This window comes from Carassius auratus, chromosome 32, assembly GCF_003368295.1.
Source record: "Carassius auratus strain Wakin chromosome 32, ASM336829v1, whole genome shotgun sequence".
Taxonomy (NCBI): Eukaryota; Metazoa; Chordata; class Actinopteri; order Cypriniformes; family Cyprinidae; genus Carassius; species Carassius auratus.
The window spans coordinates 7,514,778-7,537,414 of NC_039274.1; the positions used below are offsets into that span (position 1 = coordinate 7,514,778).

The 22,637-nt window shown below is 37.5% G+C and overlaps 2 protein-coding genes and 1 long non-coding RNA gene across 4 annotated transcripts in view; 1 reads left to right on the forward strand and 2 right to left on the reverse strand.

The window, feature by feature from the left end:
- LOC113051491 (rho guanine nucleotide exchange factor 40-like) overlaps window positions 1-193 on the reverse strand; it is an 88,030-nt gene extending 87,837 nt beyond the window's left edge. For both annotated transcript variants that reach the window (XM_026215275.1, XM_026215273.1), the window contains exon 1: window positions 42-193. In XM_026215275.1, the coding sequence (XP_026071060.1) occupies window positions 42-137 (96 nt within the window). In that variant the 5' untranslated portion in view covers window positions 138-193. The remainder of the gene's footprint in view (window positions 1-41) is intronic.
- Window positions 194-596: 403 nt separating this feature from the next.
- LOC113051493 (sodium/hydrogen exchanger 5-like) lies at window positions 597-21,349 on the reverse strand. The gene is made up of 16 exons (XM_026215283.1): window positions 20,946-21,349; window positions 17,035-17,337; window positions 16,091-16,254; window positions 12,931-13,009; window positions 12,659-12,836; window positions 11,121-11,341; window positions 10,557-10,759; window positions 9,007-9,096; window positions 7,865-7,935; window positions 7,628-7,754; window positions 6,197-6,288; window positions 5,877-6,003; window positions 5,551-5,700; window positions 3,570-3,642; window positions 3,344-3,475; window positions 597-3,244 (listed from the first exon to the last, which is right to left on the reverse strand). Exons 1-16 carry the CDS (start codon window positions 21,295-21,297, stop codon window positions 2,700-2,702), a joined length of 2,907 nt encoding a protein of 968 aa, XP_026071068.1. The 5' UTR covers window positions 21,298-21,349; the 3' UTR covers window positions 597-2,699.
- LOC113051494 (uncharacterized) lies at window positions 21,153-22,207 on the forward strand. The gene is made up of 2 exons (XR_003276902.1): window positions 21,153-21,240; window positions 21,345-22,207. It is a non-coding gene; the product is annotated as an uncharacterized LOC113051494 (long non-coding RNA).
- The last annotated feature ends 430 nt before the right edge of the window (window positions 22,208-22,637 follow it).

A 22,637-nucleotide genomic window follows, 5' to 3' on the forward strand; every position in this document is an offset into this window, starting at 1 on the left:
GCTCATTTTTTTGGATTTCACCACGATGACTGTAACGTTACCTGAGGTGGCACGGTAAACAGAAGTTGACAAGTTGACTGATATCCAAAACAAGTGAAACAAGTGAAGCTACATTGCCAGTTAACGATTAAAACCATGTAGGTTTGGTTTAAAACGTTACATATTTATAGTTCAACAGATGGTTCTGACTCTACATTCCGACTGGGTGATGCACGTTCTAAGCAGTTGTCGCAATGTTAATGCGCCAAGTAAACGAACTATATTACTTGGCGGAAGAATTTATATGCTGATTATAAAAAAAATATATATATATATAAAATATATATATATAAAATATATAAAAATATATATATATATATATATATATATATATATATATACAGTTAAGGAAAGACAGAAAACAATAGACATAATTCTCCTGTGGTGGTTGTATATCTGCTGGATGCTATCAGATGAATTACATTTGTAATTTAATTTCTAGAACTCAACAAAGCCTAAAGTGCCCATAAAAGCAGTTTTTTATGAACATGATGAGAGAAATCTTAGGATTACTTCTGCTGGGGGGGGGGGGGGGGGTGGGGGGGGGTTCAACAACATAAAACCCTGATATTTAGTCAGGAGGGAAAAATCACTAGGTGGAATCGGATTAAAGTCCCCACATTCAGATCTAACTTTTGTTCTCTCGCCAGTGACTTCATCGCTGACTGAGATCTGTTTCAGGGCTTGAGGAAGAGAAAATGGCACATTAGCACATAAATGCGCTGTAGTCTTTTGAAAACAGTCTAGGGAAGCCCTGCCTAAACCACAGGGACTCCTGGATTGAAGGGGGGCTTTAACTTCATTATTCACCGAAAGGTTCCCTTCACTGGGCCTCCTGAGGGTCTGCCCTAAAACAGATGAAAAACCCAGCTTAATATGACACAGACTGGAATATATAAATATGTTTTTGTCTAAACATTGAAAAGATAAATTAATATGAAATGACGAGATAAACACTGGGTTAATTCAAAAGCACTGTCCTCTCTTATGTTAACTTTATTCCATGAAGCTATTCCAAGTCAATATTTGGCGCACAGGTACCTTATATAGATGCCTACACAAATAAACACATATGGGATAAAAGAGCTTAAAATTCCACTTGAATTAAATGGCTAGATTATTTAATTCCAATTCAATTTCTATGGGGTCAAATGACTGGGGTAATATTTCTGCTAATGTGACAAGTTCAGGTAAGACAGTAGCATTGAGGCACTCCATACCGTTTACAGGCACAATAGATCAACAAGGCCTCTTTCTCAACATCTAGCACGTCCCTCTCAAGGCACTCCGATCATCAGTACATGCATACATTAGAATTACACAGCAATACAAAACAATGGGAAAACAGGTTCAACAGCACTATACTGTAGGTACAACTGAGCTAAAATGGCTTTCACTATAAAGTGCAAAACCGAATTTCTATTCCATTGTATGGTACAATAAGAACATTAAAGGATGAAGACATTTGGTATAGAGCAACTGACTTGGAGTTAACATAAATATGTTTGTATGTTTTAGTCATTGTCAGACATATTAAAAGCAATTTTAGAAACAAAATGTATATCCATCTCAAGTCATTATGCCTGCATACGGCTGATTAAGCTAAACCTCATTAAAATTAGTGCATTAGATTATATAGATGAGTCTGTGCATTCTCTGTAAATTATTACTGTAGACGTTTTGCATCACATCGGACCTACAATGTTATTAGGTACAAGATTTACACAGCGAGTTTCCAGGCCCCTACTATTGATTAAGCACATACAATTCTGATGATCCATAAATTACTATTAATGATATAAATATATTATCATAAAAAAATTAAGTAATGATGGGCAAAAATTTTAAAATAAACATTAACATTATCCATGTTTGTTTTAAAAACAGCTATGAATATCTTGTACATTAAAATGCAGATTCGCAAAACCTTGTTATTCAGAAAGAAAAGCATTAAAGGCATGTAGATAATACATAAATAGAAAATAAATTAAGACACCTTGCTCTTTTTTTTGCTAAACTCTAAAACAGACGAGAGGTCATGTGCTGCATAGAAACGTATAAATATCCTGTACACAGCATACTGTAAATGGTCCTGATGACAATGGGTTATTTGTCACCCAAAGTTGAGGGTGTGAATTTCTTATGCATATTTTAGAGCCTGAAGACATGTGGCCCTAACCTCATGTGCTTTCTGTGATTTGCTGTAAGAAAATGTGTTACTTTGTCATCCCAGTCTGAAAAGGGAAGTCCTCAGTACTCATTCTTGTTTTAAGATGGACAGGCTGATTGAAGGTTTACACTGTGAAGTTAAGAGTAACCATGAAGTGATTCATCCGAGTGAATGATTAAGGGAGGACAGTTTGACAGACACACCCAGTAGGCCTTTGGAATGTGGTTTAGCCTTATACATGTTCATTAGTTGTACATTTTGACAATCGCATATGCAAAGGTGTATAATAATAGTATATATAAGGTGTGTGTACAAAGAAAATGGACCCTCGGCTAACTCTACCAACCCATGTAACCTATTAGCATTAAAATAAGCACAACAAATTAATAGTCTCTTAGAAAGGAATTTACTGACTTATAAGTCTGGCCTAAGGAGGTAAATGTAAGATGATCGAGGGTCATAAAAAGATAAAACAGGAAAGAGATCATTTTTACAATTGGGTCGGCCTCCTGCTTTGTGGCTCCCCACCAGAAGGTGGCACTGTCACTAGACTTCTAAGATAAACACAAGGATTCCTTCTCTTTCCGGCAGATTGCGTAGCAGGTGGCGGCGTCAAAGAAGACATTAGGGCCTGCAGTTCCTGCTGCTGCTGCGAGAGGGCACCTTCCTCCTCTTCCTCCTTCGCTGTAGGGAACTTGAACTGCCCTGAACTTGGGGAACCTATATTACTTCCTGATCCTGCACCAACACCACCGCCACTTTTTCCATTTGCAGAGGTCCGCACAGGTCCTCCCAGCCTCGAGAGGGCGCTAACACGTGGGTGCTGAGGCTCTGGAGGAGAAGCCAGGCTCTCCAGAGAGGAGATGCTCTGGTTCCAAGCTTGCTGCAGGTCTATAGGGATAATTTTATTTGCCTCCACAGACACACAGGGAGGGAGGGAACCCATGCCATATTTCCACGGCAGGTTTTTCTCTCCACATGTTGGCGATGGAGGGGCTGCGACTGGGCTCTGACAAGCATCCAGTGCAGCTGGTACTGAAAGAACGGAAAGAAACACAAGAAGATACAGAGTTGTTGGGAATAGGAAACAATCAGTTCTCATACTTTCTTACCAAAATTGTGTTCATATCTCACCTGATTTTGGTCTCTCCTTTGGTGTTTCTGGGGCTTTGCGAGCCACAAAAGTGATGCCTACATCCTCATCTTTATCTGGTTCAGAAGGATCATGTATATCCTCCTCAGGCGCCATTGGAACCACAACTGGGTCTGAAATCAAGACACATGCAAAAACACGTTACCCACAATGCACTGGGAATTTAAAGTGGCAGGACAAAGCTCAACAGTTAATTTGGCAACCAACCTCTGTCCTGCCAGCTGACATTTCGGCGTGGTTTGTCACTGGTGTCTTGCTCTTTAGCATCTGACCCTTTATGCTGTAAAATAATATTATCAATATTTAAAAAAGAGGGTGGGAGAACAAATAAAGTAAACTTTTCAGAGGAATACACTATGCATGCATTTAGAATATTATTTTAAATATTTTTGAAAGATCTATTTTGCTCACCAAGGATGCTTTAATTTTATAAAATAGATTAACATTTTTTATTAAATATTTTCATGTTATTTATTCTTACAATGGCAAAACTAAATTATCAGTAGCCATTACTACAGTCTTTAGTGTGACATGATCCTTCAGAAATAATTCTTGTTTGCTGAGGTGATGATTAAGAAACATCAATTATCTATGTTCACTTGTGCTACTTAATATTTTTGTGGAAAACATGAAACATTTTTAAGGATTATTTGATGAATAGAAAGTTCAAAAGAACAGCATTTATTTGGAATATCAATCTTTTGATTAAACATTATATCTTTATACAGTATCTGTCACTTTTGACTGATTTAACACATCCTTGCGGAATAAAAGCATTAATAGTGAAAAACTGTTGTAACTTTCCCTCTCACTTTCTCTCTTTTAATATTATGCACTTGCGCGTTCACATTCACAGACACACACACACATTAGCAAGTCATTGCTCATGATATATGCCAGTAACTACAAACATTAACCTTGTCTCTACATTGCCTTCAGGCAACTGACCTTACACACACACACCAATGACCATATTAGCCCGGTTCTGTCAACACTGCACTGGCTACCTATTAAACATTGTATAGATTTTAAAATCTTGCTTATTACTTATAAAGCCCTGAATGGTTTAGCACCTCAGTATTTGAATGAGCTCTTGTTACATTAAAGTCCTCCACGTCCGCTGTGGTCTCAAAGCTCTGGTCATTTGATAATACCTTATAATAGAATATCAAAATCAACTGAGGTGGCAGATGCTTTTCCTATTTTGTGCCCAAACTCTGGAATAACCTACCTAACATTGTTCGGGAGGCAGACACAGTCTTGCAGTTTAAATCTAGATTAAAGACCCATCTCTTTAACCTGGCTTACACATAACATACTAATATGCTTTTAATATCCAAATCCGTTAAAGGATTTTTAGGCTTCATTAATTAGGTAAACCGGAACCGGGAACACTTCCCATAACACCCGATGTTCTTGCTACATCATTAGAAGAATGGCATCTACGCTAATATTAGTCTGTTTCTCTCTTGTTCCGAGGTCACCATAGCCACCAGATCCAGTCTGTATCCAGATCAGAGGGTCACTGTAGTTGACTGGATCCAAAACTTATCCAGACCAGATGGTGGATCAACACCTAGAAAGGACCTCTACTGCCCTGAAAGACAGTGGAGACCAGGACAACTAGAGCCCCAGATACAGATCCCCTGTAAAGACCTTGTCTCAGAGGAGCACCGGGACAAGACCACAGGAAACAGATGATTCTTCTGCACAATCTGACTTTACTGCAGCCTGGAATTGAACTACTGGTTTCGTCTGGTCAGAGGAGAACTGGCCCCCCCGACTGAGCCTGGTTACTCCCAAGGTTTTTTTCTCCATTCTGTCACCGATGGAGTTTCGGTTCCTTGCCGCTGTCGCCTCTGGCTTGCTTAGTTGGGGTCACTTCATCTACAGCGATTTCATTGACTTGATTGCAAAGATACTATTTAAACTGAACTGAGCTGAATAATGACATCACTGAATTCAATAATGAACTGCCTTTAACTTTCACTTTGCATTATTGACACACTGTTTTCCTATTTAATGTTGTTCAGTTGCTTTGACACAATCTGTTTTGTTTAAAGCACTATATAAATAAAGGTGACTTGACTTGACACACAACACACGCATACATGTCTGTCTTAGCATTCCTCCCTCATGTCCGCCTAACTCAACTTAAGTGTGTTCTTCTGCAGTTTTGAGCTCTTGCCTTTTTCTGACTGCGGTCCTTCTTGTGGCGCTTGTAGCGAGTGGATTTAAAGGACTCCAGACGGTTGTGCATATTCCTCTGGAACACCTCCCTGTCCTGTCTCTCTTTTTCACCCACTGTCATGAAGTGCCGACTATAGTGAGACTGGTACTGCAGGAACAGAAGAGAGGTAAACAGAAGCAAAAACTATATACAAAGTGTCACACATTTCACTGATGCAATATAATGTTTCAGAGCTCGTCACAGTGAGAGGGTAAGAGTGTGTGTGTGTGTGTGTGTGTGTGTGTGTGTGTGTGTGTGTGTGTGTGTGTGGCCCGGAACTGTACCTGTCTCCTGGGTTTGTAGAGGTTTTCAGCAAGAACATGATGTGTCTCAAGCTCTTCCTCTATTTTGGCTCCTGGCACTGTGTCAATCACCTGGAGGTCTAGACACACTCCACTGCCATTCTCTCTCCTGAGGGATCACACAGAGACAGAGATAGACACAGACAGGAACCAACATGCATGTAAACACATGTATACTTACACCACAGACATGCACAAAATGCCTTCCTCTGCCCCTGCACACACTGTCTACACACACATTCAAAAAGATCTGAAAATAAATCAACGATAAATAAATTACAAAAAAAAAAAACACTACTCACAGGTAGTTTGTAACATTTGTGAACTCTGGAAAAGAGGTTCTGCTAGCCATGGAAGGCAGAGAGAGTCTAGCAGAGGTCAACACATTCCCACCCTGAGAGAAAGACAGAGAAATTCCCTCGATTTAAATACTAACCGCTATGCTTGATTCTGATTGGCTGACACATTCTGTCACAGTCTGTTTCTGCACTCTAACATAGAAACATATACATGGAAATATATATACAGTAAGCAAGTACAAAACTGTGGGAAAGACATGCAGAAATGTGACTTATGTACAGAAGGACAGTAAAATATAAAGTAAGAAACATTTTCGTTGATACATTTAGTTTTAAAAGAGTGATTCTGTGCCTCTTTCAAGGAGTAGTCCTAAAGAGAAAAAGGGTTTCCCTATCTTTCAATCTTGTGCTAATATTAGCTTGCTAACTCCTCTCAGGAAGCCAAGCTCTATGAAACTCAAGGGTACAGGAAATGATCTCACTGGAGGACAAAAGTCCTGCATGACTTATGTTCCATGTGTTCTACACATCTAACATGACTAAAGACAAACTGTAACCAACTTAAATTAATCGAGTGGGAAATGTGTAACAATTACGCCGTGCATTTTTATACATTCATATTAAAATATTTTTACACCACTCTACTGGAAGCCCGTCGTTTTCTTTCCTCTTTCAATCTCTCTCTGTATGATGCCATCTCGGAGTATTTTTGTAGATACGTTTGATGTTGTAGCTGACAGGTATCAGATGCTTACAAAGGAGCAGTATTGGCAGAGACACAGTGGCGTCAGGGTAGCTAACAAAGAGAGGAATTATCCTCTGCTCTTCAAACGACAAGCCTAAGAAACAGTCTCAGTGCTTCCTCTGCTCAATGCCATAATCCAGCGGCTTTCAGCCTTTAAAGGCCCAAGGACCCCCAACAAGACTCTCATCCAACCCAGAGACCCCCCAGCATAAAAAAACTCTAGTATGACTTTTATTAAGAGCAGTAACTAACATAACAAAAACTAACATTACTAATATTTAATGTTCATTCAAAAAAGTTAGAAATGGAAATGTATTGAAGATCTTGGCTATAATGCACAACTGTTAGTGAGTCTGAATGAAGAAACAATTTTACACAGTGGACACATGAAAACAGAAGTGTTTTTTTTAGCGGTTTAATTGTTGTATTGCACAGCAGTGAGGTTTTTACCTACTGCTGTTTTTTTGAGTGTGAGCACCATCTAGTGGTCAACAATTTCAGTACAATAATAATACAGCATACAAACCTTACAGAAAAGTGTCACGGTGAGAACCACAGAGTCACACATGACAGCCTTTCAGGACAGCAGCGTCTCAGTACTCACAACCTTTTTAACAAGACAAGCAATACCTGAAAAAGTAATTCTGACAAACCGTCTACCTGATAAACGACCACACGAAGTCTTTTACCTGATCAATGACACTGATGGCATCTCTGATGTTGATTTTCTGATAGGCCTCCCACAGTTCACTCTTATGGTACACAGACTTTCTCAAAAGCAGCTTGCTCAAATAGTTCTTGTCAAATTGCTCCCACCTAAAGGATAAAATCCAATGATTCTTAATTCTTTTCAGCTCTTGTTTTTTGACCGAGCACATTTCTCATCATGAGAATATAGATCTAGATGCAGTAAAAGTGCCGCTCACTTATCTCTCCAATGATGGTATCCATTCAAACCGGCAATGTCCTCCACAGCCGTCAGAATGTGGTCAAAGGCCTGAAGACAGAGGGACGGACAAGTTCAGTGCTTCTGTAAGTTATTAATGACTATTTTACTTGAATTATCTTCATCTCTGCGTTTAGATTGATTTATTAGTTTATTTCATGTCAGCATCCAAGGCTATTTTGAGAGGAGAAAATCTGCTGACTATAACTGTAACACAATGTGTGAATGACATGAGACCATGACTATGGAGTAATGTCAGTATTTTAATTACTTTCTTTTTGTTGCTTGGGCACAGATTCATATCAGCATGTCCACAGCATGAAGATAAGAGTTAATGGATTTATGAATGAACCACTCTTTTTAACATCTTACAAGTCTACCGACATTTGTTATGGCATCCGCTTCAAACATTATAATACTCATGATTAATTTTGTTAACTCTACAATAAATTAATCCACTTGTCCGGCTTACTCTTTGTGAGTGATGCCATAAAAAAAACAGCACTAGGCTACTATGAAAAAATAATAAATAAATAAAAATAACAATAAAAACAAAACATTAACAAAAAAGAAGAAGTTGAAACTAAATTCTAAAGATAGCTGTGTGCTGGTTTCTCTGGCACATAAGGGTGAACACAACTCTAAATCTTCAGTTTGGGAAACTGCTGGATTCTAAGGAATATCTCTTCTATTCTCCTTCATTTTCTCAGAATCTCTCCTGTATTATTTTGTATCTCTTCTGTCAGCTCAGCTACACTACAGTCTATCTTTAGCACAGGTTTGAGAGTGCTGAGCAGGTAGCCGTGAGTCCCACAGAGTGCATGCAGCAGCAGGTTGTGTAAGGCCTTCAGAAAGAGGAGGAGGTAAATGGCAAGGGGCCGTGTGACCTCTGCCTATGTGTGCACATCTATTTATGGAAAGGCAAAAAAGAGCTCTGATGATTAATTCATTGGAGGTAAGAGTCTAACGTCAGTCTGTCAGTCACGATGCTGCTGTTTCAGTCATCAGATCACAAGCACTGCACAGATAGCAAGGTCACACAGAGAGAGACAGGTGAAGAGAAACAGAGACAGAATAGAGGCAGGATTCACAGCCAGAGTATTGGGAGGGATATTGACTCACACGCTCGTGGATCTCTTCGTTAATGGTGGGTTTTCTGTTTGTGCTGCGAGGCACTTTCAACCATTTCACTAAAGGCTTGATGGTTAAACCCTGGGAGGAAAGATTAGGAAAATGTCAACGAATCAGACAGGAGGAAGCCTCCAAAACTTTCGACTAAATATCACAGCTCATATTTCTAGAAGCTCTCTGACACCGTTCTCTTTCACTGCTGATTGCATTTAAATGGCTTAAAATCACTTGTTTTTAAATCGCAATGCTTAAAAACAAGGGCAAACAATACGCTTCTGTGACCGCGATAGAGATGATAGTCCAAAATCTCTACCAGTTGACAAATTTCTAATAGTTAATCGTATCTACCGATATATCGTCCACCCCAGTGAAATATTCAGTGACTGACAGGGCTGTTAAACATACTGAAAAACTGTACTTAATGTATAAACCTGCAGATGCTATGTCAAAATAAATAAATAAATATAGTCATAAGTACAATAAAAATACTTAAGTGAAAGTTAAGTATTTAATTGTACTTGTACACTTACTATTTTTTTTTACCACAAATGACTGAATAAGGAAAAAAGTAATAGTAGTATGCTAGAATGAGGTTGTGAATTCAGCTGTTTTCAAATGAATTGGTTAAATGAATGATTCAAATGACTCACTCATAAAGAACGTGTCTGAATTCAGAATCATATCATATAACTAAATAAATACTACTACTATTTCTATTTCTGCCATATCTAAATATGATAGAGATAATATAAGTAGTATGTGATGTCAAATTCAGCTTCGGTCCTGAACGAATCATTGTTTTTGAGCAAATAGTCTAAATCAATGAGTCAGTGGGACACTTATTGGCACCTACAATACTAGCATATCAATGTATCCTGCAAAAAGAATAGCTGAAAAACCCTCAACAATAATACTCATACTGAAAGTGTCAAAATTTATATTATGTATTATGTATATGTATTTCATGTTTTAATACAAAAAAAATCCACATCTACCTGTTACAGGGGAGAAGAAAAAAAGCCCACTTGTCTAACCAGCATATTTGTGGAATCTGTTGACAGATGAGCTCAACATTTGGCATTATATCCTGATGATTTCAGCAGTCAAATTTACTGTGGCATGTTGGATACACCAGTATGACAACACACGCATAAACACTCTAGAGATTCTCCAGCCTTAAATAATGGATGAGATTGGAATCGGGTGAAAAGCCTGGCCAGATGGGCACATCACACAAACACACTGATACATAGGCAGCACCATCAAAATCACTCCATTCATCAAAATTAGCATCTCTATGTCAGAGCAGCTTTGGAAATAACAGTAATTTGACACAGTGGTCGGGAAATGTCATCCCTGCAAGGTAATCGCCTGCACACCTCACAACACACACATGAGTAATACAATTCAGAGTCTGAGGAAAGAAAAACAGAAAACAAACAAACACTTTTGTCAACACATAATGATTCTGTAAAGGTGAGAGGAGAGGGAAAACATGAATAGTCAAGAATAGAGAAACAATAAATATGTAAAAGAGTTACCTGAAACATGACTGTGAAGAAAACCACAACTATGGTTGTTGCCACAAAGTAGTCTTTAGCCTTCACGTGTTCTTTATCTAAAAGTACCACGAGAGCAAAGGCAACAGCACCTCGGAGACCGCCGTATGACATCACCACTTGATCGATCTTTTCCAGAGGAACCAGCCTGAACCAGTTCAGGAACCAAGTCTGCCCCGCAACACCTGCACATGACATTTAGAGCAAATAAATATGCTAACTGTTAGAGCTGAGGCCTTTGGAAATGTCTAGTACAAGAATAATTCAGCATCTCAACCCATTATAAATGACAAAAGAAGTTCAATGAAAACTAGATGAATGTACATGGTGTGTTTTCAGCTTTCATGGTTTAGGAAAATCCAAAGTGAAAGTTAACTGTGAAGAAGAATATACTATGAGTGAGAGGTTTCAATTATTCAATTGTTTTTGACCTCAGTAACCAAAAAGTACCAACAATACAATGCAACTATCATGTTTTTTGTATTTTTTCATCATGGAATAGAACGGAATAGGTTCAAATAGAATAGAATAGAACAGAATTCTCACCCACAGCCCTGAAGACTAAGATAAATATGAGGGTGCTGACGACAAGGCCAGTGTCCCAGGCCCATTTGGACTTGTCCACAGCTGAGATACCCAAAAAGATGAAGATGATCGTCTCTGCAATGCTGGCCAGGGTCTTCATGGTGTACTTCACAGTGGTCCGGGACTTCTGGGATATATTGGCCTCCACATACTTGTTGCAGCCAATGCCACAGAAAGTCATCCTGTTACGAATCAACATTGACATCAAGAGGCACAGATATTATATTATATTGTATATTATATAATGACAATAGAATACAATATATGTTTTTTTATCCAAAGAAAACATATAAATACATACATATAACTGAATTTATAGTTTAACAGAATGGTTGTTAATCTTCATATAAATTGTGTAGACCTTTGTACCTTTGGAGTGACATCTACATTTAGACATGTTTTTTTATTTGAGTCACTCTGCATTACTCACAAAAACAATGAAAAGAGCAGAATTATAATGATGAGATCATATTTATATAATGCAGTTACACATGACCTTAAATTCTACAGTTTTATTGCAATCCAAACTCAAAACCCCCTTGTCCATCAGAGGGCGCTCTGCATTACTTTATACTTATAAAATCAGACAGACAGGCATTTATATGGGATGAAATTAGACTCAGAATAATTAATAGATGCACGTAAACATATCAGTGTACTACATCAATTTTATACATGTATCTTACGAACCACAAACAAATGCCTTTCAATTTGATAGCGGTTAGTAAGATACATCTATTAAATGTATGCAGTACATGGATAATTTTGCATGCATCTATTAATCATTTTGAATCTAATTTCATCCCATACATTTACTTTAACTACGTGTGAAAGAGATCATTACTTCATATCTTGTAGTACTTATTCCTGTCCTTAAGGCATGACTCTGCATCTTAAAATCTGTTCTTATGAGCAATACTAAATTGGGTTAATAATCTAATTCCTCTGCTCATAATCTCATTATGTGATTTATGACCCACCAGAAACTACTGGGATTTACGGGTCAGCACAAAAATATTCTGAAAGCAATGTGAAACAGTCTTCAAACTGCCATTGAAAATATGTTTTCCTCATCATGTGCACAGACATGCAGCGCACATAAACAACTAACCAGTTTTCATTCAGTGTATCATTTATGTTTTCATTCTCTTTTATTATGCTCCTATATTTCTCTCTCTTTTGTTCTAGTACTCTTAGCTATGAAGTGTTTCCTATCTCTGCTTTAATACTCTAATTTAACTTCTCACCATTATAAATGTCAGCCACTACAGAGATTATCACAGAGCTGCTTTTTCACTCATCTAATGATATTTTCTATGCCCTGTGATCACACCGATCTTTTCACAATTTCAGTCATATTTCATTTTGTGTATTATTCGTCTTCTAAACAAATTTCATGGTCACAGCATTAATAAAGATGCAGTTTACTACTATGTAGAGACTCCTTTTGGAATAAGTCAAGTTATTCAGATGAGTATGCTAGGAGTGGCAACACTCACGATAGAATAGCTGACAGAGAGAAGAGTTCTGCCGTCAGGTAGGCCAGGTAAACCAACAGGAAGATGAACAGTGGCTCTATGATGCGCACTGTCTTCGTGAAACGAGTGACAAAGGCCAGAATGACGGCAAAGATGAGCCCAACCAAAGTCCCTCCAATACTGACTATGAGGAAGGATGCTGGAATCATTGCATGTGAGATAGAGAATAAAAAAGAATCAACTCATTTAAATATTACACTCTAAAAGAAACAATTTATACATTTTGAACTTACCAATTCCTTTAAAATAGTCTGCAGTGTAAACATTTCCTGGTCCCGCTTCCACAAAGGATATGTACACTTTGTATAAGACCTGTGGAGAAAATGACTCATGTATTCCTGCAACACTATCTTGCCAAATTGGAAAACTAAATGACAAAAATAAAAAACATTGAAACTTTAAATAAAATAAAAAAACCTTCACGCTATACCTTCAAATAATATCATTCAAAAATTTAGCGCCAGTCAGATTTTTAAAATGTTTTTGAAATCTCATGGGTTCACCAAGGTTGCATGTATATGATCAAAATACTGTAAAAACGGTAATATTATAAAATATTAGTATGATCAAAAGTAATTATTTTCTATTATAATCTCTTTGAAAATGTCATTTATTCCTGTGAAGTTAAAGCTGAATTTTCAGCAGCCATTACTCATCTTCATTGTCACATGATCCTTCAGAAATCATTCTAGTATGCTGATTAGCTGCTCAAGAAACATTTCTTATTATTATCAATGTTGGGTTAGGTTAGGTAACGGTTAACAGTTGTGCTGCTTATTTGTTTGGAAAGTGTAATATATTCTTTTTCAGGATTCTTTGATGGATAGGTAGGTCAAAGTACTGTCAGTTTTAATCATTTTATGTGTCCTTACTAAATAAAAGTATACTCATTTTGGTCACTCTTTATTTTGGGAACCACTTCTCATTATTAACTATTTACTACAACTTTTGCCTCAGTAAACTCCTAATTTGGCGATTAATAATAGTTAGTAGAGTAGTTTTTACATTTAGATATGGGGTCGTATTGAGGGTTCCAAAATATGATCATGCAGAATAAGGCATTAACATGTGCTTTAACATATTAACAGTAGTAATATAATCAACTAGTTAATAGGGAGAACTGGTCAAAGCTAATGGTAAAGTGCAGTTAACATGAGTTAACATGCAGCTCAGCAGCCAAACTGAAGATGTGCAATTTTGTGAAGAGCTTTGTCCATCTCACATTTCTCATGACTGCGTAGAATAATAAACCTGTATAATAATAAATCTTACGATATTGCCATTAGACCAGTAGCATGCCCACAAACACTTCCGCTATTATTGTGTTTACGTCATGTTGAGAAGACGCTGTGTTCAAGGATACCACAGAAATACAATTTGAACCTTTTGTTGTGTGCTTGTCATCTTATCAAGGACTGCTTCTCTAATCTTGGCAATCATCTTCATTGGCTTCTAATCTTCTTCTGGATTAACAAGCTCCCCAAACCACAACCTATAAGTTAGATTGATAGGTTATGTGTAAATATTCGAGTGAGTGCTCAAAATAACAAGTTTTTGTGCTAATATCTGATGTATGCCTAGTGCAGCTTTAGGTTTCCAGGGAAAACATATTACTGTCTTACTGAAGTATAACTGAAGGATAATTAGCTGTGAACCCACCATTTCCCACGAAAGTGTTGATTAATGTAGACTGACGTTGTTCTAATGACTTTGTTCATTAATAAAGAATGTAGTGTAGCACACAGACTTTATAATCATTGTGTAATTGTGTTTTTTTTTTGATGCACCGGCAGTTATAGGGTTAATATAATATATAAAAGCAATTTTTTTTCCCTTTATGACTTTCTGTCTTCTGCAAGACACAAAAGAGGAAGATATTTTGAAGAATGTAGGTAATAAAAACAAATGGTGCCAACTGGCTTCCGTTGTATATGACAAAAATAAAAATCTAATGATCATCTTCTATTTCCCACTGAAGAAAAAAGTCACAGTTTTGGAAAGCTGTAAATGCAGTAAATGCACCAAAAATGGTGAACTATCCCTTTAAGGGATAAAAATAAAATGCCAATATTGATTTTAGACCATTCTGTGTGGAAAAAAGTTGAACGTGCATAATATTCTCTGTCTCAGTCCAGTTTAGTAATTCATAATCTTTGATTCACCCTTGGTGTCGGATGCATTTTTATAAAAATCAAAACTGACATATAACACAGCAACTGAAAACTATTCCCCTACATGATTCAACACCTTTACAGAGTAAGTCTGGATCTGTTGTTCCTCACATAACCTGTGAATTCAAGAAAAAAACATGCTGACCCAGACAAATAATCTTCTGAATGACATCCTGGAACGGATGGTTTCATCCATGCTTAAACATTTGGACAGACTTGCATACAGTCAGCAAAAACCCAAGACTGCACAAACAAGAGCTTGATACTCTGCTGATTTGGAACCAAATTTAATCCCAATGAGATTATATTGTATAAACAAGTAATGCTAAATTAGTTTATCTCTAACCAGTAGCTACTGTATGTCCCAAGAGTCATTATATAGAAAAATACAAAGAAAAGAGGGAAAGGGTTTGGATAATTCAGTGGAAATGTCTTCGCATAAGTCATTTACTATTGATTTGCTTCTCCAGAGAAAGTAAATGACTTTTGGTTATGCTTTATAACGTAATCATGTCAGCATTACAGCAGAGGGTTCTGGAATAATGTGACCATAACAACAGAAGAGGGACAGAAGATGCAGAGATTGTCCTAATCTCCCTTGAGCTCCCTAAGCTAATCTTAACTTTCAAATGTCCACACCAAAATAAGTAGGTCAACATGTCAAAACACTCCAATATCAATTATGACAGAATTGAGTGTCTATGGTACTACAGATCTTTTTTTTTTATTATAACAAATTAATATATTTTTTCTGCTAGGATGCATTAAATGTATCAAAAGTAACTGCAAGGCCTTTTTATTGTTTCATAATATTTTTATTTCCAATAAATTATGTTCTTTTGAACCTTTTACACATCATACTGAAAAAAAATATTATGGTTTACAAAAAAATATTAAGCAGTTTTCAACAGTGATCATAATAGGAAGCAGCAAATAAGCATCTTAAAACAATTTCTAAAGGATTATGTGACACTGAAGTCCAGAGTAATGGTTTTGGTGAGAATAAGAGACTTTATTAAAAAAAAGAAATAAAGAAACAAAACCTTACTGACCTCAAACTTTTGATTGGTAGTGTATTTTCTCACTCACATGCTCACCATTATTCTCTGTGTTAGTCACATTGCCCAAGCTTACATAGTAAAAGCAATATGTTTATAAGTTAGGGATTAAAGCAAACAAGAGTCACACAGGGGAAGATGATTTAAAAAATGTCCTGACTCACCACAGTGACAGCATCATTGAGCAGTGACTCGCCAAAGACAATGATGAAGAGTGTCTCATTCACATGGACTTCTTCAAACACAGCGATCACAGCTACAGGATCCACAGCCGAGATCAGAGCGCCAAACAACAAGAAATCCATCAAACCCGCATTCACTTTTTCATCTGCACACACACACACACACACACACACACACACACAAGCTGCAGTCAATAATTACAGCCAAACTGACTCTAGTACAGCCTTAATGGTGTGGTCTTGTAGTTAAAGATCTGTCGTAGTAGTTTCAAACATTGTAAGCTGGGATTCACCATAGTGCACTTGAGCAAAGGACTTGACCCCATGATGCTCCAGTGGGACTGTTCTTGTGATAAGAGTACTGTATGTTGCCTTGGATAAAAATGTGCAGCTAACAGCTAAATGGCTACTTACTAGCTTTCTTAGATCTAAAAAATCCTTACACCACATCTAAATCATATGGGATACTCGGGTCAACAATTATAAGGCAATGATGAATTGTATTGAACAAAAAATAGCATAACTCGCAATATGAAAGATCACTGAAGAGCTATGTTTGAATGAGTTGTACAAATTTAAAAACATTTATATATAATCACCCTATGTGACCTGTGATAACAACTGAATTATTAATTATTAAGTCCATTCAATAGGGTCCACTAGGGGGCAGTCAATAAACTTCCGAAAAGGGTTTATGAAACGTAATTAAACTAAAAACATAAAAATCAATGTATGAACATACAGTTCTTTAAATGTCTGGAGTCAAAAAATGATTCAAGGTTTATTATTTTAACATGCTCATAATTTTTCTTAATAAAAAATGCCAAAACAAGCAGAAGTGGCTAAAGCGCTGTATGATTTATGTTCATTTAAGAAGTGTCATATTTGGTTCCATTAGTTTGAACTGACACCCCATATTAGCTCACCTATGCCTCCTGCCATCTTGACTCCATAGAGACAGAATCCAGTGCAGAAGGCGTTCCACAGTGTGCCTACCACAGCATACATCAAAATGGCACCCAAGTTGTCGAAAAAGAGCCGTGCTGGCATAAAATACCCAGCATCCCCAACTATAGTCGGCAGGAGAAAGAGGAAAAAAAGTCCTGGGTCCAGTTGGTACGTCTGCTTCTTGCTGGCGATAAGAACCACTGCACCCAGAACCAGACCCAGCAGAATCAGCATACAGCTCTCTGGGACCGCTGTGGTGAAACGCTGAGAGCAGTGGAAAACTGAAGATGGAGAAAACGAGTGGAGAAAAGAGAGAACAGAGGGGGAAAATGTTGAGATTTTGTCATTCAGTGTCATTAAAAGTGGAAAAGTAGTAAATGTGCTTTACTGAATTGGCACTATAGCTGTGAAATTTAATTCCTTTTAAACAGACTTTAATTGCATTTTGCCCATAATGTCTGCAAGATGCACACATGCCAATTTTATAAACATTGTAACACCCATAAAAGATGCATTAATGTGCAAAAGAATGCACAAAAGAATAAAGCAAACCAAAAAACATACAAAAAGCTAAAAGCTTCATGAAGAAAAAAGCCTGATTTAAAGAGTAGTTTATAAGTTGTGGCTGCTGTAATTCCATACTACGGTTTCAAATGAATTGTTACTCAACACCACTCTAACGTACAATGCCTTACGAATAGTGAGTCACAGAGGGACTGTAAGTGTGCCAGTATTCTGCCACAAAAACACCATTCTTATACTAAAGCTTAAGAAAGGAGTATCATACAGTATACACAAACAAACAAACGCTGTCTGCATACTCACTTCATCAGTAAAATGTATTGTACCTTACTCAATGGAGCAGCTGCAAGAATTCATCCCAGTATTTCCCATGGGAAATTCAGTGTGACCAGTTTCCATTTGCAAGTCAGACATATCAAATGGCCATAGAAGTAATTATCAGCAGGGGAACGATTACACTGCAATGACTTCCTTTTCATCGTGAATCAGGAGTCGGCTGGAGCAGGACACTGTCTATACTTCACATTAGCTACAAGTAGTGTTTATATGGACAAAGGGGAATTTAACAGATTATAAGTTTGATAATGCGATATAAAGGGTGGGGATACTTTACAGAAAATTATGTTGATTAATAATGCTTATTAAAAATTAGTAAGGCTCACACTGACTTCCATTTATACAAGTCCTCATGAAATACCAGGCTGTAGAATCACAACACATTACAGCATAATGAGAGATTCTAATGCCACTAATTATTAATGTTTCCACGTTCTGAGTGATTTTGTGGAGGAGAGAAAACAGAGTATACACCTCTGCCAAGAAACATAACAATCACCGCTCACCATGAGTCATTCACACAAGGACAGAAAAACTGACGACCAAACCAAAAAATAATATAATAGATGTCTGCACAACAGATGCCTGTGTGCACACACAGACGCTAACACCAACAACAAAAATAGTAATAATAAAAAAATCTGAAAATATCCTCATACATATGCCTAAATACTGACAAAAAAAACACAAAAATGTTTTAATAAGAGTGCAACAGATTCATTCCATTCATACTTACACACCTGTGAGACACTCCAACCTTTCTCTATTGTAATAGAAAAGACCTTCATGTGTGAACATGATGCTTGCTACTGCTAAATCAATTCTATCACAAGATCTCCTGCTTTTAAATTATTACTTGTCATCAGCTTTTAATAATCAGACCACATATAATTACAGCCGTAATGAAAGAATAATAAATCCGATTAAACCGACGCCCTTCATTTTCGGGGACAGGCAGAGAGAGTGCCGTCCCATTACAACTACCTTTATTAGCATTAGATCAGGTCTATGATTACATTAAAATGTGTGTATAATGGGATGGTGCTCAAACTCAACAACTGAAGTACGGATGTTTGAGAAGTAGAGTGTGATCTGAATGCAGAACACTGATAAATGAGATTGTGAAACTTACAGGACCGATCATAATCATCACTACATATGCATGTGGTTTTCTTAAAAACACCATAATACATTACTAGACATTCAGATAATATGCTAAATTCACATACAAACAAAAAAAAACAATGCTACAGTCAGTTATTCTACTTTGAAAATGGACATTCCATGTCGGAATGTCTGTTTTTGTTTTGGTCTGTGTGATTTCGCCCATTATCTCAACATTTTCAACTGCTAGCTGTCAATATTAAATACTCCACCTTTAAGGATAATATAAAAACACTTTGCATATGGGGCAGCTTCTGTTTTTGTCAGCTATGTAGGTGACATGCAGTACTGTTTTCTTAACACCTGTTAGACTGTGTGGACTCAGCACTTGAAGACAGCTGAATATTGTGCACAGGTGTTCAGATAGTGCTATATCTCAGATGCAAGACAAATATTCGGAATTAATTTTGATGATGTTACTGTGGCAATCGAATCATGGAGCAACAGATGATCGAGCTACCAGAACTAAATGATCTGATATAACTGCATGTTTTAGCCAAAAATACAAGCTGGAGGGACGCCTGAGAGACACCCCACACATGCAAATACAGGAGGAAGTGCATTTTGTACTTTATGTACTTTATACGTATGTATTTTCATGAATCAGCTACACAATGTGTACCACAAAATGTACAGCGAGTTAAGAGGAGTCAAACTTTATTCACAAATAGCACAAAATCAAACAATTCTCCAGTAAACTCACAAACCGCGAATTATCTCATTTGTAATGAGCTGAGAAAAGATGATTGTAGAAACATTTGACTGATGGGTTTTGGTGAAGAGATGTTAATCAAATAGCAGAAATGTTGCAAATTAAAAGTACTGGAAATAACTTGATGGTATTATTCATAATTTCACACACATGCAAAAGAGTGCTGGTTTTAAAGGGGCAGTTCACCCAAAAGTAAAAATTATGTCTTCATTTACTCATCTTCAAGATGTTCCATCCACACCTATATTTTTTAGGTTATTTTTTATTTTAATTTAGTTTTTTTTTAAACACAAAATATATTTTGAAGAATGCTTGGAACCAAATAGTTGGTGGTACCCATTGACTTCCATATATGAAATAATAAAAATAATACATTATTTAAAACATCTCCTGTGTTCAAAATATGTAGCTACTGCGATATACCGTATACATCAATATTAAAAAAAGTGTAATAAAAAGCAATCAATAGCTACATGGTTACGTTTTAGAACAATATGCCACGTCAGGGACCGTATGATGATGTCATGAGGTAACGTACAAGAAGAACTGAATCGCTTTATGAACTCGTTTATAACGAACAGTTCGAAAGAACCGATTCGTGGACTAGAATCGAACTTCGCATCGCCATCAGAACACAGACCGGTGGAAAGATGATGAGTCAGAACCAATCAGAGCACGCAGCTTTTGGAAAGGCGCAGGGTCGGCGGGAACACGGTGATCTCACGGGGCAGGGCACAGAAATATAAACACTGACTGCATAGCAAAGAAAAAAAATCAAGAAAATTAAAGGTACAAATAGAAACCCATCATTGACCGCAAAATAGAGTTCTGTCTCTTTAACGCAGTATGATTATCTCCTGTGCAGCTAAAAGCCCTTTTTATTATTGTATCAAAATGCCCCTGAGGAAACTTATGGGCTTTGTTGCAATGGCAACCATCAGCGTCTGGCAATGGAAGGAAGCGCAGGCGGCTCGCGCTTATTACGCACCGGCTTAAAGACTTCCAAGTACGCACTACACATATTCACGTCCTCAAGACTGTCAACTTTCTCTTAACGACATTCCAGCGGATTAAGAAAGCTCGGTAGCGTCTATATATCACAGCCAAAACAACTCGTCTAGTATGCGAAACTTACGTTATTATTACAGAACTTACGTATTTTCGCCACACTGGCCACCAAGAGCCAGCTGGCTATAATGTAAGGTGTCTTCACGTAGCTCCATTCCCACTGCACTATCTCGTAACCTCCTCCTCCTCCTCCGTGGGGATGAGACGACTCTCCGTCCTCCGTGCTCGGCACCGCCGGTTCCTCCTCAGACCGCGCGAGCGCGATCCCGGGATGTCCATACTCTCCGGGTCCGGGAATATGGCGAGCGGTGACGGGGGATGTGCCGGCAGGTGCAGCGCTTACCTCCAGCTCTGGCGGGAGTGATGCTACGGTCACGAAAAGGTCAGTCGTTGCTTCACCAGCCACAGTTATGAACAGGAGCAAACTTAAGCCCCGCATCTTTCCTGCGTGTTTAACGGCGTGTCATCTTCATTGCTTTTATACAGTCCTGTTGCGATGGCTAGCCCTCTGCGGGACGACCCGTTACCGGTTTACCACAGCAACACTCCACTTGTCGCGAAGGTGCAGCTGGTGTATATGGACACGTGATCCGGTAGTGCACGAGGAGGTTCTTATTCAAGAGCCGTCACCACTGATCTATAATACTGATCCGTGGCCGTCACCCATCATCCTCAGCAAAATAATCAGTGCATTAAAAACTCGCATTATCAGCTTATATCTACGTGCCACGAAAAAGTGCATTATAGAGAAATACATAGGTTTCTATAACAGAATAATCAACAAGTCGATTTAACCATTTACGAAGAATATTCTAAATAATATATCTCTAAATTGTGATTGTAGCTGTCAAATGAATTCTAAAAAAAGACATGCGCCCCCAGGAAGACAAAACAGAAGCATTTCTGACATCTTTCCTTGATTGTTTGATTCGCAAAAATAAAACAGAGGGGAAAAAACCCAATAAAAGTATAATGAAACATTTAATTTCATTTTAAACAAAATTTTGTCTTTGGATTCAAGGTCAACATGTAAATGTGAAACAATTCTGAAACAGAATATAATGTCTAACATCAAAAGCACTTGTACTTGCAAACTATTTAGTTGCAAACAAACTCTCTTCTGCAGGAATCATGAGTGGTGACGGGACGTCCAGCACTGGAACACGCTAATAGTGATACATTCAGAGTGAAGAACACATGCACTCATGCAGACAGGTAATAAGGTCATACATAAAACAACAGTGATTCATAGTGACTCTTAATTCCTACAGCATAACCCCATGTGCAAAAAAGCAATACCAAGAAAATCCTAAATATATGTGCTTGTAACAGTAAAAAAAAAAAAAAAATGCTACAAACAAAATTGTGCCTTTAACGCAAGACTTCTCTTCAGCAAGAAACGGAGTGGTCCATCCATGCACACATTTTATAACATCATAAAAATGGAACTAAAAAGGTTAAACTTGAACACATCAAAACGGCACAATAATAAATATCTGGAGAAATGTGATACAGCAGAATACAGGGCTGTGTTGTAGCATCCACAAACAAAATCAAGAAAGCTCTCTGATTAATAAAAGAAAACCAAACATGTGACCTAGTTTATGTGCTCTCTAATCAAGAGTCAGGATATCCATTTGAACATCACCCAGGTGCACATGGGTCAGCTTTCCAGACACAAATTAAACCCTGTCCAAGACTAAGGAGTTTTCATTGGTCAATCATTACTGACAGCGCTGTTTATTCCTGGGATCAGCTTCATTATTGGGCACAGGAAAC

Excerpts from the sequence above, each read along its gene's own strand:
- LOC113051493 (XM_026215283.1), bottom strand. The coding sequence starts at position 21,297 with ATGCGGGGCTTAAGTTTGCTCCTGTTCATAACTGTGGCTGGTGAAGCA. Across the intron at positions 3,643-5,550 it reads AGGACCGCAGTCAGAAAAAG|CATAAAGGGTCAGATGCTAA; the intron begins GCAAGAGCTCAA and ends ATTATTTTACAG. Across the intron at positions 3,245-3,343 it reads AAAGGAGAGACCAAAATCAG|TACCAGCTGCACTGGATGCT; the intron begins GTGAGATATGAA and ends CCGTTCTTTCAG.